This window comes from Rhodamnia argentea, chromosome 2 (genome assembly GCF_020921035.1).
Source record: "Rhodamnia argentea isolate NSW1041297 chromosome 2, ASM2092103v1, whole genome shotgun sequence".
In the NCBI taxonomy this organism is placed as follows: domain Eukaryota; kingdom Viridiplantae; phylum Streptophyta; class Magnoliopsida; order Myrtales; family Myrtaceae; genus Rhodamnia; species Rhodamnia argentea.
The window spans coordinates 10,191,341-10,207,559 of record NC_063151.1 but is presented as its reverse complement, the minus strand read 5'-3'; the positions used below and the strand labels follow the sequence as shown (position 1 = coordinate 10,207,559).

Here is a 16,219-nt window from a genome sequence, read left to right as displayed (position 1 = left end):
CAGCGAGAGCCTACGGCCTTGGCCTTTTCCATTTTTGTGCTAGAAAAATTAGCTTCATTTTCAAACCTAATTTAATTAGGGTTTTCGTCTAAAAGGCATTGTTTTAGTTTTATATTTCATGTTTTAGTACAGTCAATGCTGCGTAGGAGAGAGAAAATAATTTATAAAGTCACGTAGTAAAGAGAAAATTATAAAGAAAGTCATATCGGTAATTTCCGCTATCCTAATTGAACGGAGAAAACGAAAAGACTCCATTACACAAATTTAACTAGTTTTAGGAGACAACTGTACGTTTCGAAAGTTTCAGGACTCAATCGCACTTTTGTGGTAAATTTTAAGACTTTCGGTACACTTATCCATTGATTTTACTATTATACTAGCTACAAAGCCCATGCTATGCACGAGAACTGGCTGATTAGTCTCTATTTTTTTCCCTTTGGTGGGAGATGTAGCTGATATTTGATAGTAAAAATGTCCGGATACGAAGATTTGCCATGGCATGAAACATTACGGAAAGAAAAGGGGAGTGACGTTGTTTCATGGATCTTTTCCATTTGAAAATGAAAGTGTTGCAAAAAAAAAAAAATCCCTGAATCTTTGTCTCTTCCCAAGAATGCTTCAACATTGAACTTGCAAAAGTTCTTAACATTATCTTGCAACTGGTCAGGATGGAAATACTCGAAATTGGAATATTTTGTTTTGGGGTGGGGTTTGTATAATTCATGCTATAGCGACAAAGAAGTAGAAAAAAAAAAAAATCCGATGCAATGCCGAAAAGTAGGAAATTGCCTTCGTGCTTTATTTGGGGAAGAAGGTGCATGTGAAAGTGAAATTCAAAAGAGTAATTTCCCGGTGTATTGTTCGGATAGATATTCAAGCAATCTTCCACTATTATACATTCATGAAACAAAAAGGGCGTTCTTCAAGTTGAAAATAAAAGGGGAAGAGAATTGGAGAATTTCTGTGTATTTCAATATATCTAGAATTGAAAAGAGTCCACGAGCCTTATAAGCTTTATTCAAATACAAAATAAGAGAATATACTAATATTGTTAACACTGCAATCTATGGCTAGAACAGAAGTGAGTACAATCAAGAGTAGAATCACCCCTTATAGAACAAAGACCAAGGACGAACGTACGACCATTGGAATCGTTTCTTGGGCGTAGCCCCACGGTAGAAACCGCGAATCAGATGCTGGAACTTGTAGCGGTGGCTTCGATGTCAAATACCATAAGGTCGGTCAAGTGCGGTTTGTTCAATTCGCTGGTTGAAGCCCAATAAGAATCTCGTCTCGTCTCGCCGAGCAAGCTCTCAGTCTCCTTGCGGTTCTGTTGATCGGCCCACAAGTTCTTGTTGATCCTAGCCAGTTGCTCGGCCACTTCCCTCATTGTCGGCCTACTCGGGCCATCGTAGTTCAAGCACCTTCTAGCAAGCGAACCGACCCCCTCGATCTCCCACTGTTCGCCTTCATTGGATGCCTCGAAATTTGTCATGCGGAGGAGTGTCCCGTCCTCCACGGCCGAGATGAAAGATTGGAGGATGTTGATTTTTTCCCCAAATTTTGCCCGCCGAGTCGGCTTCTCTCCGGTGAGGAGCTCCACGAGGATGACCCCGAAGCTATAAACGTCGCTCTTTGTGGTCAATTCACCAGTGATGAGATACTCAGGGTCGATGTAACCTATCGTGCCTTGTATTCTCTCGGCTATATGAGTCTTTCCAGGCGAAATCAAAACCGAGGCTCCGAAATCGGATACTTTTGCAGAGTACTGGTCGTCCAAAAGTATATTCATAGACTTGACATCGCTATGGATGACCGGCGGGTCAGCCAGGGAGTGCAAGTACTCGAGGGCCAAGGCGGCTTCCGAGGCAATCCTGAGGCAATTCTTCCACGACCGGAGAAGGGTTGATCCCTTGTCATGAATATGATGATAGAGAGTCCCATTCGGGACGAATTCATAGACCAACAATGGCACTTTTGTCTCCAAGCATATGCCCAGGAGCTTGACCAAGTTCTTGTGATTCACCTGCGAAATAATGCCGATTTCGTGCAGGAATGCGTCGTGAGTGCTCGGAGACCCGTCCTTGTTCACTTCTTTCGGCTTCTTGACGGGGACATCTCTAGGCTTCTTGACGGCGACTAAAACATCACCGTCGATTCTTCCTCTGTAAACCGAAGCAAAACCACCCTCGCCGAGCTTGTTGCTGGTATCGTAGTTGTTGGTGGCTTTAGCCAACTCAGCCTCGGTGAAGATTTTCACTCGCTGGTGCTTCAAGATCTCGCCTCCATTTTGCCTGAAGTGTCTATCTTTGGCCCTCCTCTTGCATATGAACAAGACTAGGCCACAAATGACTATGCATAACGTTACCGCTACAAAGACTGCCACACAACATTTAGGAATGGATGGATTAGAATCGGACCCATAGCGAGTGGACTCGTAGTCTAAAGCAAGAGCTAGCCTAGATTGTTGAGCGACCATCACAAGGGAATTAGAGTTACCTGCGGCGATTATGGCAAGAAGAGAAATTTGGCAACCGACTTTGCCATCACCAGTCATACCGAATGGGCAGGCGCATGTGTAGTTCCCGGGCGTGTTCTTGCAATTCCCACGACATGGATATCGTCCTGGATCCTTGCACTCGTTAATGTCTACATCAAACAGAATCGAAGGGGAACCATAAATGGACGTTCATGTATTGAAGCATCTTAACTCAACTCAGATGAAAAACTGAAGAGGAGAAGAATACCTTGACATCCTGGGGAGGCATAGGGATTCCCCGTATACCCAGCCTCACAGAAGCAACGATAACCCTCCCCGTTCGTGAAGTTGGAGCAGAAACTGTTGGCGCCGCAGGGAAAGCTCGTTCCGTTCGATTTCGCTTCCTCGCAGGTCAAACCCCGTTCAATCACCCAATCCAGGACAACCCTTGAGAAAACGGACTTGCCCATGTCAGCCGGGACAGGAAGCTTGTAATCGGAGGCATTAAACGACTCCTGGTCCACCACGAAGGCTGATCCGCAAGAGGTGAAGTCCTGAACTGTGGCGTAATTCGTTTTGCTGCCCATGGATATATTGAGGCGCCTGAGGTTCTTGGGGATCGAAGTTTGACAGCAACCGTGGCCGGAGCAAGTGCTCTCGCCCGTGAAGTTGATCTTCTCCCAGCAATAGGACAAGCATCCACTCCCGAAAGTCCCGGCATCGTCCGAGACAAGAGCCAAGGTGTCGCAGCCCATGACGGTGAGCTTGTTCCGGGTGTCCGACAATGTATAATGCCCGCCTCCGCCCACGCTAAACCACACGTCGGGGTTAGAGAGCTCAAGCCGAACGCCATCGTAGTTGTAGCAGTCCAAAGCGCGGTACAGGCCAATGGTCATTGTCCCGTTCTCCAAGGATATGTTGTACAACGGAATGTTCTCGCCTAAGAACAGGTCCCCCGTGGTGTAGTTGCAGATGAGGACTAGGTCTGGGTTCCACGCGCAACCGTCCTCGAGACCAAAAGGGTAAGGCACGCTCACATTCCCGCACATCCGTACGCAGTTGTCATTCCCAGTAAAAGCGGCCAAGGCGACGGCGACGGCCACGGCCATTGGAAGGAAACACAGTACCGCCACCTTCATCTTTTATGTTTCTCCAATCTGTGCTTTCCTCTGGCTCTCCCCTCACTGGTATTTGTAACCTACGTTCGTTTGATGCCGCTGCCTCAACGGCAGCCAAGTCAGTCAACACATAGGAAGACCGAGTCATCGATCACGACGGTTGGGGAGCGGGCGGATTCTTCCAGGCAACTTACCCGGATATAAAAGCTTGGCTGATGTTTTCATATTGCTTTCATTTCCACTTAAAATCCAAACGTTCTAGGGCGGCGATTGGTTCACAAGATGGAGTAATTTTCAATTCTCAAAGTAAAAGAAGATATCGCTAGCATTTCAACAACAAGTGATAGAACACGGGCCTCTATGTCAACACGGGGAAGACTTGACAAGTCTTTCGTCTTGCTCTATACCCTACAAAAGTCCATTAGGAAAAATGACGAGAAGTGACGAAGTCGTCCTTGACCCAGGAAAGTTTCTTAGTCCTCTCAAAATATCTGTTGGAACTTCTGTCAAATTCTTGCGGAAAGGCTTAATTTGAGGACCCGCGCCATGCACAAACACCCTTTTTGCTGATATAATTAGGTAGAACTACGACGAAATTTGCGTACTGATTTATATTTGATAGCATTTTCAGTACTCTATACAATGGATGTTTATTCCGACTATGTTGTAAACTAGACTAACGATTCTATGACATTAAATTCCTTTGACAAATTAGTGAGACAAAGAATAAAGCAATAATGTAAATAATTAAAGGAAACTGGTGATGGGGTTATTATAGACTTCTAGATGCGATGATAAGTGAACTTGTTTTTCAAGAAAGAGCTATGTGCATTTAGCGTACGAGTAAAAATTATCAAAAAATTCTTAAACCAATTGCAATTATGTCAATTTAATTTTAAACTTTATCTCTTGCCAATTAAGTCATAAATCTTTTACATTTAAGTCAATTCATTCTATTTGGCCGGGCGACGCTTTCATGGACATTTTTTTTTATAATATTTTTGTATTTTTCAAAATTTTCAATTATTTTTTATTTTTTTTCCTGTCTTTTTTATTTTCTTTTTTTGTTAGGGCTGGCGACCTCCATCGGCCGTTGGGTGAGGGATTACAACCCTTGCCTGCAGTTGGCAAGGGTTCGTAGGCCCTCGCCCAATGGCCGGAGGGCTAATGACCTCCTGTCGGCCCTCACAAAAAAAAAAAAAAAAAAAAGAAAAAAAAAAAAAAATAATTAATTAATTTGAGAAATATTATAATACTACTAAAATGTCAACGCCAGTTCCGGCCGCACCAATGGATTGAATTAACACAAATGAAAAAGGTTTGGGATTCAATTGGTCTAAAAAAAATTTTATGAATGAATTGACATAATATGTTTAGGACTTTTTTAGCAGTTTTCTCTAGCATATGATGCAGCGTCATGCTACGTTTATTCCAGAAGTAATTAAAAGAAATATCTACTTTAATTCAAGTTTTGCAGTGCAATACGTGTATATTCTTTGCAAAATATCAGATGTAGCATTTTAAATCATGGTTAATTTTCAATAGATTTAAAGCAAGATACTGCTCATTCCGATCTTTGAGATCTCAAGCTTGCAATCTCAATTACACAATTGTACTCTCTTCACATCGAATCACTACCTCCTAATCCAAAAAGCGTGATTCCAACTTTTACGACATCTAGTAGCAGGAAAAAGCTCTCCAAATGTTGGGACTAAAAAGCCAAATACATATTATACATCTTGTCACATCCTGAATTCAACAAGAGCGAGAAAATAACACGTTTGTCCTTCCGCCCGAAAAATATAGTCTCAAAACACAAACCAACAAACGGGAGAAATATTAATCATCTTAGTAACAACGCTTTCATAGTTCTGTCAAGTTTGGCTTCAACCTATCCGAGGTGAGGTGTGTTTAACCGGTAGAGGGAACGGTAGCAAAGCCCAAAGGGCAGTAAGCCCATCGGTCAACTCTGGATGGTAACCTAGGTAGTGTGAAAACAAACATGTTATGATGAGTTTATTAAGAAGAATGTCTTCCTGTAGTTCTATGTCACAAATCTATAATAAATTAGGAAATCCCTAAAGTCCAGCTTAATCAGAATTATCGACAATCTAAATAAAATTTTCAACATATATATACACACACAATGTCCCAACAAAGAAAGGAATTTTCCTCTTACAAATAATGCATTAGATATTTACTTAAACTAATAGGTCCTTGAGTTGATCCCACGTTAGCCCCAAGATATAAGATTAATCCAAGTAGAGTACCCAAGAGTAGGAATCGAACCCACAACAATCGATTTTTTGAGCCAAAAGCATGAGAACGCCCTTATCATTGGATGGATTCCAAGGTAGGTTATCGGAGTTTCACAATCCATACAAAAATACACAAAGTAAGACCCGTTAGCCTTTCAACAAGAAGAGAGAACACGGGATCCTTATCAACGATGGGAAGACTTGACGAGTCGTCGTCGAAGACGGTCTTCACAAGTCGACGTCGTTTCATGTTTCAACAAAAGAAGGTGGAAAATTCACAAGCAAGTCTTCGTCCCGCTCTGTGCCGAAGAAAATTCACTAAGAAAAATGACATTTGGGAGAAAGAAGGGGGGTTGACCCAGGGAAGTTTCTTAGTCCTCTCAAAATATGATCTCAGATTTTTTTATCGAAATTTTGCGGAAGGCTAATTAGCGGACCCGTGCCATGCACGAACACCCTTTTTACTGATACAACTAGTCAGAACTACGATGAAATTGTGTATTGATCAATAGATCTTTATAAAATTATTAGAATTCACCTCTCTGTTGACCTTTCTATTTTGAATATTCTATACTATGGACGCAGCCATCGTTCCACCGGTAGGATGCAGCCTTAAACATAAACTAACAACCCGTTATCAAAATATATGTCTCAATCTCTGTATGTATATTTGATAAACTTTGGTGCTCGCATTTTAGTGTGAAAGTAATCGGGAAAATTGTTAAAAACATCTTTAACCTATTGCACTTTTGCCAATTCAGTCATAAACCTTTTAATTTTATCAATTCAGTCCTAAACCTTTTGCATTTGTGCCAATTCAATCCATCCGATAAACTTTGACAGCTAGCGCTTGGTAATAACAAGATTATGTCTAATGCTGCCCCGAGATAGCTCGCGCATTATTTCTTGTTTTTATTTGCTATTTAATTTATTCATTGCTTTACTTACTTTTGAGTGTTTGATCTATTATCATAAATGCTTGAACATGTAGATGCATGTAAGGAAATAAAATCGACCAAGACTGTACGAAAACGTTCCTTAAATGAAAACAGCTCCGGATTGCGTTCTCTAACTCATAGAAAAGTAAAGCGATCTCCCATGTTTTGCTTAGTTTCTATCCAACCTACAATAAGTATGTGGCGACTGCCAACTCTATTTTTATATGATTAGATATAAGAAATCAAATTGTTATCACAATTAATTGTGACCGTTAGATGATGTCAGTCTCATATGGAGCCCACATAAATTGACGTTGGAGATACACTAGGGTTATTTACATGCGGAGCATGCTATTATTATTATTATTTTTTTTTGGGTGCAAGGTCGGGCCAACTGGATCTAAAGCCAGCATAAAGACAAATGGTCTCTTCACAGGTTAATCCAAATTATTTTTCTTTGATTTTATTAAAGTAAGACATGTTACTTTCATTTGGTCTCGATAGAGGAGGGGCATGACAGACTTTGCACCCAATGTGAAAAAATGATTGATCCAAAAAGTACTCCTTGATCAAAATAATTTGGGGGCATAACGGACTTTGCATCTATTTGAAGAAATGATTGATCGAAATAGTACTCCTTGATCAAAATAATTTGGTCTAAACTTTTGCCTTTAGAAACTTATTTTGTTAAAAACCTCGATTTATTAGTTGAGTGATTAAGCAAAAAATTGGATACGATAAATTCTATCTCAGCATCTTATGTTAAGAATAACCCTGTTAGTTACCTTATTATGGATGGAGCTTGACTAGATGCATGGGAATTGGCGAATAGCTTCCACTCGTGACATTTGTTTAAGTCTAATAGTTTGAACATTTGATATTGCCAAAAGCAAAACTAATGACGTATTCTGGACTACATGTCATGGTTTTTGGGGTTTTGATATTAAAAAAAAAAAAACCATTATCCATTTGATCTGCGATGATTTGAGGATTATAACAATCCACTCTATTACAGGCACGCAACTATATTACCATAGAAGTAGTATAACTAAATTAACATCGACCCTACGTGACAAGAGCTCATCAACATGGAAATAGGAATTGGGGAAGTTGTTGTCATCTTCTTCTTTTTTTCTCTTTTGGATGCCCCTTCACGTGATGGAGAAAGGTCCTCCCACAGTATGGATCCACATTCCAAAGAGCATCCCACAATCCATCTTTCCTTTACTTTTTCTGTGGCATTTTGTCTTGTTCTTCGAAGGACTCAACACGACTTTCGAAGTCTTCCTGCGTGATGTCATGTGGTCGACCGGAGCTGGGCCCGGTGGTTTTAGTGCGGATCCGAGCCACACTTGCGTGTGCCCATTGTCACAAAACTCCGGTGAGTTTCAACTGTTGGATAATGTCGGTCCCACATGGTGCCCCGTGAATCAACGTTGGAGATTCATTGGGCTCGTACACATGCGGAGCATGCTTTTAATGTTTTCAAAGCTGGCACGAAAGCGAAAAGGCCTCTTCACAAGTTTGGTACTTTTCTGGGATTAACTTTTGCCGTGTGCAACCCATGTTACCTTTGTTTGGTCTCGATAGATGGGCGTAATGGATTTGGATTTAACATTATAAGCGACAGTTCGGAAGGGGACTCAATCATCAAAATAATTTGATATCTTAGCCAGATCATTCTGTTTTAGAATCTCAAATTATTGGCTCGGTGACTAAACGTTAAATTTGAATAGGAAGAATTCCATTACATCGTCTCACATTTAGAATAATCTTGCCAGCAACCCCATGCATGGAGCTTTACTAAATGCAGTGTGTGCATTTCTGACATTTTTTTAAAGTCAAATATTCTAAAAAAAAAAGAAGCTAATACATTTTGGGAGTACTTGTTAAGGTTTCGGGATTGTGAAGCAAGCGTATTATCGTTCTAATTTAGGATGATTGCAATCAAAATTAAGAACACAGTTGATTTTATTCACAGCCTTAAAAGGGTCTTCTCCTATAAGTGATCTTAACGACTATGCATACTTGACTAATAGTTTAGAGATTTAGCTCGCACCTTCATGTCATATCATATAAATATTCACATATTAAGAAATTGTCTCCCTTATTGTACTTTATTAAGTAACCAAAAAAATATATTTATATCGGCAAATTTTAACAATGATTTTTTTTTTCGTAATATGAGCAATAAATATTTTAAAATTAAATTCTTTTCAACGAAGTATACATAACCACTGCACTTGAGAGGTCATTAGCAATACTTCATATGTTTACTTAGGGCAACATCTAACTCGTCTTCTCTCCAACCGTGTACTCTCCATTAAAAAAAAAAAAACCAACAGAACACCGCGACTAAACAAGCAATTTTATACGTAGACACGTGTTTATTTTCGTAGGAGATAATTAATGAGCAGAATAAAATGACAGAACATGAGAACAATTTGAATGACAGGCATGAGAAAATCGGGCGGGAGTGTCAAGTTTTAAACCATTGACTTGTCTTCTGAGATCATATTAAACTTATCATTTGTCCGAAATATTTGATCTACTATTGACGTGCCAACAATTTATTTATCACAAACTACTGCGCAAAAATATGCGGCATCATACATTCTTGGGGTCGGCAATTGATGAAAGTATAAGACCCAAGAAAAAGTGTGCCTTCATTTGATTGTCCAGCAATTACGTACTACATTGTCTAGCAAAGTATAGTTCGCTCTATCTTTTCCGAAAAGCAAGTCATACACCGCAAATATAAAGGAAATTTTATGTAAGCAGTGTCATCTATTCACAATTTCAGAATTATAGCTACTAACTCTTTCAATCAAAGATGCTTCATTATGGATGACAATTTATGTCTAAATATTTTCACAACCGATGAATTTTTTTCTATTTCGTTCGTTTTTTCAAGCGATTATATTTAGAAAAATATATCCCAAATCGTTCATATTCCGCAATAAAAGATACACCCTAAGTAAGTAAGAAGTGTTTCAGTTCCAAAAACTGATTTTTCTGGAGTTATCTTGTGAAATAATCATGGCTTTTAAATGTGTGCATTTTGAGTGAAAATGGAAGTGTATATAAACATCACTTATATTCAAATTAATATCATAACTTGTACGAATGAGAACATGGTTTGCTGGAAAAGCCAGCAATCACTTTCCCACGGGTCAGTATCCATCCATGACTCTGTATTCCAGTGTGCTGACCGACTTGGCTGCAGCTGAAGCATCAACACCCACAAAACTAGGTTGCAATAACCAGTGAGGGAAGAGCCAGAGGAAAGCACAGAGTGGAGAAACATAAAGATGAAGGCGGCGGTGCTGTGTTTCCTTCCAATGGCCATGGCCGTCGCCTTGGCCACTTTTACCGGGAATGACAACTGCATCCGGAAGTGCGGCAACATGAGCGTGCCTTTCCCGTTCGGGCTCGAGGCCAGGTGCGCGTGGAAGCCAGACCTAGTCGTCAGCTGCAACCACACCACGGGGAACCTGTCCCTGGGCAAGAACATTCCTTTGTACGACATATTCCTGGAGAATGGGACAATGACCACTGGCATGTACAGAGCTTTGGACTGCTACTACAGCAGTGGCGTTCGGCGCAACGGACTCTAACCCCTACCCGTGGACCAAAGTGGGCGAAGGCGGGCATTATACATTCTCGGACACCAGGAACAAGCTCACTGTCTTGGGTTGCGACACGATGGCTCGTATCTCGGACGCCAACGGGTCTTTTGGGAGTGGATGCTTCTCCTATTGCCGGGACGACGATATCGACTTCAAGACCGAGAGGGCTTGCTCCGGCCTCGGTTGCTGTCAGACGTCGATCCCCAAGAGCCTGAGGAGCCTCAATATATCCATGAACAGCACCACCAATTACACCTCAGTTAACTTTACCTATTGCGGGTCAGCGTTCGTAGTGGATGAGGCGTCGTTCAATATCTCCGATTACAAGCTTCCTGACCCGAAGTGATATCGGCCCAGTAGTTTTCTCAAGGGTCGTCCTGGATTGGGTGATTGAACGGGGTTTGACCTGCGAGAAAGCAAAATCGAACGGAACGAGCTTCGCCTGCGGCGCAAACAGTGTCTGCTCCGACTTCGAGAACGGGGACGGTTATCGTTGCCTCTGTGAAGGCTGGGTTACACGGGGAATCCCTATGGCTCCCTAGTGCCCCCAGGATGTCAAGGTATTCTTCTCTTCTCTTCTCTTCACTTCAATACTATTCTCTTGGCCACCCAAAGATTGGGCCATAAGTTCCACGAAACGTACATTCACAGTCCACCGTTGATTCTGCGTCATACAGACATCGATGAGTGCAAGGATCCACAACAATATCCATGTCACGGAAAGTGCAAGAACACGGCCGGGAACTACACATGCAAGTGCCCATTCGGCATGACTGGCGATGGCAAAGTTGATTGCCAAATTTCTCGTCTTACCATAATTGCTGTAGGTAATTCTTACTTCCCCTGTGATGATCGCTCCAGAAACTAAGATGTTCTTTGCTTTAGACTGGGAGTCCCACTTGCAATTGAACTGGCTTATGTTAAGATGTCCTGAAACTTGTGTCCGATTCTACTTTACAACCGATTTGATCATTGGTCACCACTCCACGACCATTGCATAAAAGGGAAAAAGAAGTAAGTCTCGCCCGTTGATCATAAATACCGTAAGTTGTGCCTGGCTTTTCCCAGTAAAAATAAGAAACTCTCTGAAACTAAATGCAATTAATAATTAGTTAATGAAATATTTTTTTAATTACAGACAATAATTTATATGTAAATATTATATTTAGACGGGTAAAAATATTTTTCTGTGTTTCATTTTTTTAGACGACACAGGCTATCATTTTTAGAAAAATATTTTTCAAATCATTCTTTTTTACAAAATAAATAGAACATAAATATTGAGATATGTTTGAGTTTTGAATTGGGTGAAAAGTTGTTCCCTTCGTGCATACTCCAGTCTCCCGTGGATTCGAAAAGTATTCATTTAATTATCTACTAAAGCCAAGAAATAGAAAGAGACGATCTGAAGTTTTTATAGTACACGGAAGGAAGCTATGAGACACGTGGCGGGTCACAATTCACTGCTTGTGTAAACGCTGGTGGAGAATAGAATGGTAATCCATATTTTAATTGAGATTTTGCGGTGGATGTATTAATTTTTCTCGAGCGTTTTACCATCTATCTTAAAGTTATGGAAGTGAGACGTGTGTATATATATTTAAATGTCCAAATTTGGATAATAATAGCTGAAAAAAAGGAACGGATCCATACCTAAAAGTTTGGCAAATATTTTGTTTGATTTGTAACAACAACAATAATAAAAACAACAATAATAATAATAGCCCTAAGAACAATCACTTCTCCTTATGAGGCCATTCTTTCTGTATAAAATCCATCCATCTGGCCATTCTTTCTTACAAAGATGGTAAAAAAAAAATAAGAAAATTGTCGAGGCCATCTAGTAGGGGGGATTAGCTCTTTCTAGGAATTGTTACTTGATACATAATGTGTAACTTATTTGTCACGGAAACCATCTTTACCACTGCTAAGTTGGGTAGTTGTATTTTAAAAATAAACCAATCATCCAAATAAATGGTGATGAATGCGGATAATGTAATAAAAGATTAAATGGGTAGCCGGTTTGTAATTAAATTTTTTTATGAACTTTGTGGACCGAACAAGGATTACATGCTTGAATCATTAATCTAGTAACATATATTTCTTTGGCAGTGATTGCTCTGCCCATCTTCGGCATAACTTCAGTTGCTTTAGTCATTGACACGTGGAGGAGGAGAAGCAAACAGAAAAACTTCAGACGAAATGGAGGAGAGCTCTTGAAACACCACAGAGTTCAACTCTTTACGGAGGCAGAGCTGGCGAAAGCAACCAACAACTATGATGAGAGCAACAAGCTTGGCGAGGGCGGTTTCGGTTCCGTCTATAGAGGAAGAATAGCCGGGGACACTATGGTCGCGGTCAAGAAGCCGAAAGATGTGCACAAGTCTCTGCTAAGGGGGGATTTCCTGCATGAACTTGAAACTGTGATGCAGATAAACCACAAAAATGTGGTGAAGCTCCATGGCATATGTTTGGAGACTAGAATACCATTGCTGGTTTATGAATACATTTTGAATGGTACCCTCTTCCAACACATCCATCAGAGTGGGTCAACCATCTTAAGATCGTGGAAAAACCGGCTCAGAATAGCTGCCGAAGCTGCTCTTGCCCTTGAGTATATGCATTCCTGCGCAGAACCCCCGATCATTCACGGTGACATCAAGTCGGTGAACATACTTCTGGATCAAAATTACTCAGTAAAAGTATCTGATTTTGGAACTTCGGTACTTTTATCACCAGAGAATAGTCATATCGTGTCCTTTGAAATACAAGGCACGTTGGGCTACATCGATCCGGAATATTTAACCACCGGTAGGCTGACAATTAAAAGTGATGTATACAGCTTTGGAGCTGTCCTCATGGAGTTGCTCACGGGAAAGAAGCCCGCAAGTTTTATTCTTAAGTCCGGAGAGTCAATCAATATCATCCATTATTTCGTCTCTTGCGTGAAGGATAAGAAACTCTCCGATGTCATAAACTTCGAGGCCGCCAGTGAAGATGAAATGGAGAGAGTAGGAATGGTTGCTGAGATTGCAGTGAAGTGCTTGGACCAAAGTGGTGCGAGCAGGCCAACAATGCAGGAAGTGGCTGAGCAACTTGCCAGGATTGACTACAAGCTCGACATCGCGACAGTTGAAGAAGACAATGAGGAGACCAAACACGAAGTGGATGAAGAAAACCTTCCCTCCCATTCGATATCAGTTACTTGCGAGACAAGCCAACATGGGACAACGTCAGGCTCTCTTTTCTGATCTGGGAATGGTATCAGCAGGTTCCAGCATCTGATATTTTATTACTATAGTAACATGTCTATTAATTGTCCATAATGACGTCTAGGGTTGATTGTATATTCTATAAATGTTACGTTTGCCATTTGTTTTGGACTTATAGTTGAGCAAGCATTTCTGTAAGTTTAAGGGTCACAAGCTGTCCTACTAAACTTCTCTCTCGTTTGGAAGAGTTCCTCAACTTTGGTGTAGCAATGTCTGCCTCCTCAAACCCTAAGTCAAATCCTGTCCAAAAACCCTAGCTATCCCACCGTATCCTCGTCGATTTCCCATTTCATCCTTTGGTTCCTCTTTTCCCCATCTGAAACCCTAGCTTTGCTTTCTCTTCGCTGATGGATGCAGTTCGTGTTGCCACCGTTCCATTGCCAGTTTCTCGTTCTCTTAGACTCTTTTCTTCCTTCCCTCCCCAAGTCCCATCACTTGTCCCTTCTGGCTATATTATGTTGGAATACATATTACAATACTGTTTGTTGCAACCAGTGAACTAATCAGAAATAATGACTTTGAGAAAGTGATAACAAATTAAGTCTGACAAACGCAGTCATTGGACGGTGTGAATATGTTATTGTCTAACTTTATGCTTGGCATGGACTCAGGAAAGTCCCTTGGCCATCTTCCTAAAGAGATGCAGCTCGAAAATGAAGAAATGCTTTGACGCGAGTTCCTTGCCAATGGAGAGGCGCGTGAGCCCAGAACCCCAAAGTCATGGGCCACCACAATCATTCGACTTTGCCCTCATCACATGGGAAAAAAATGGATACTAAAAAGAGGTGGGTATGGAGAATTAAGGCGATTAATTCCCCACATTTTACACATTTGCAAACTATGCTTCCCAAGATACAATACTTTGAACCAGTGTATTAGCACTATTCGAATAGGATTCAATTGCACACTTCTAGAAATCGGCACATTTAGAGAAAAATGAAGTAAAGACATGTATTGTTTTTCCTTTTTCCACTATCTCTCTAACTCTCTCGAAGAATAGTTCATCTCTATTTATAGAGTTTAATTGCATGAACTAAAGAGACACATAAGCCAAGGAAATACATGAACTCAAGATATTCAAAACTTAAGCGATACATTAATTCAAGAAATCCATGAACTCAAGGGATAGATTAATTTGAGAGATACATGAGCTCAAGAGATATATGAATTCAAGAGACATATCTTGTTTTACTCACTTTCATTGTAGCATTAAACCATAATTACCGCAAGCCCTAACAAATATGGGTCAACAAAACATTTTTGGAATTTTAAGTGCTTTTGGAGGTATACTATATCAAGATAGGTAGCTTTAGCTTTGAACCTTCTTTAGTTAAAGCCTAGTTGATGGGCCAAGCCTTGAATAACTAGTTGTTTGTGTAAGCTCGGACAATAAATCTCACACAAAGTCCTTCCAATTCATGGTTGGTTCTCGGTTATGTTCATTTTTTTTTGCCCTAAAACTCTTGGGATTCATTAGTGCTTTAGAAAATCTAGCCTTTAAAGATTTTCATGGAGTTGATCAACTCCACGTATATAAGTGCATTTCTATTACGGGCTTTCTACCATACCTTACTAGGATGTTGTATTCCAAACTATATGAATCAATTAACGCATAGCTACCCTTAAAACGCTATAGGAAGCACTATTACATCATAGGAATGGGAGATAGTGCTCACACAACAGTTTTCAAATTTTATGTTGTTCTATTGAAACTAGGTCCATGGGACCTCCAATCGCTAGGTTAGGTTTCTACCTTAGAACCTCTATATCGAGTTAAGACTTTTAACCCCATTCCCCTATCTACCTTAGAACCTCTTTATCGAGTAAAGGCTTTTAACCTCATTCCCCTAGATGCACAGCTTACCCGCCCTGTTTACAAAACTTTTGTCATTGGATCCGAACTATTTTCCTTTAAATTATCAAGTCTAAAAAAACTACCCCTTTCGAGAGGAACTTCCTTACGATATTTTGCCTACGACGAATGTGTCTAAACTTACAGCTATACATCACATTATGAGCCCTTGCAATTGTTGCCTGATTGTCACAAAGAACACATAATACGGGTATAGGTTTTGGCCACTATGGAATATCCTCTAAAAATTGTCGAAGCCATTATGCTTCTTCAACAATTTTATCCAAAGCAATAGACTTAGATTCCATTATAGAGCAAATTATTATAGTTTACTTTGAAGATTTCTATGATATTGCCGCACCTCCAAGCGTGAACACATAAACGCTAGCCGATTTCGATTCATTAGAGTCGGAAATCCAATTGGTATAACCATTGCCTTCCAAAATAGCTAAATATCTACCATATTGCACAACGTAGTTTTTGGTTTTTTTCAAATAACCTAACACTCTCAATGGAGCGTACCAACTTGTGACCATGATTAACTTTGAATATGCTTGGTTTTACTACTAGTACGCAATATCTAGTCTAGTGCGGTTCATGATATACATGATTATACTAATTACTTGAGAGCACTCTAGCTGCTTGATAGTGTTTCTAGTAGTAATTCTTAGAG

The 16,219-nt window shown here is 40.4% G+C and overlaps 1 protein-coding gene and 1 pseudogene across 1 annotated transcript; one reads left to right on the top strand and one right to left on the bottom strand.

Moving 5' to 3' along the window:
- Positions 1-1,125: 1,125 nt before the first annotated feature.
- On the bottom strand, positions 1,126-3,705 carry LOC115733534 (wall-associated receptor kinase 2-like). Its single transcript, XM_048273911.1, has 3 exons — positions 2,748-3,705; positions 2,500-2,649; positions 1,126-2,379 (listed from the first exon to the last, which is right to left on the bottom strand). The coding sequence occupies exons 1-3, from the start codon at positions 3,616-3,618 to the stop codon at positions 1,190-1,192; spliced, it is 2,211 nt and encodes a 736-aa protein (XP_048129868.1). The 5' UTR covers positions 3,619-3,705; the 3' UTR covers positions 1,126-1,189.
- Positions 3,706-9,913: 6,208 nt separating this feature from the next.
- Positions 9,914-13,923, top strand: LOC115727355 (annotated as a pseudogene).
- Positions 13,924-16,219: the final 2,296 nt, after the last annotated feature.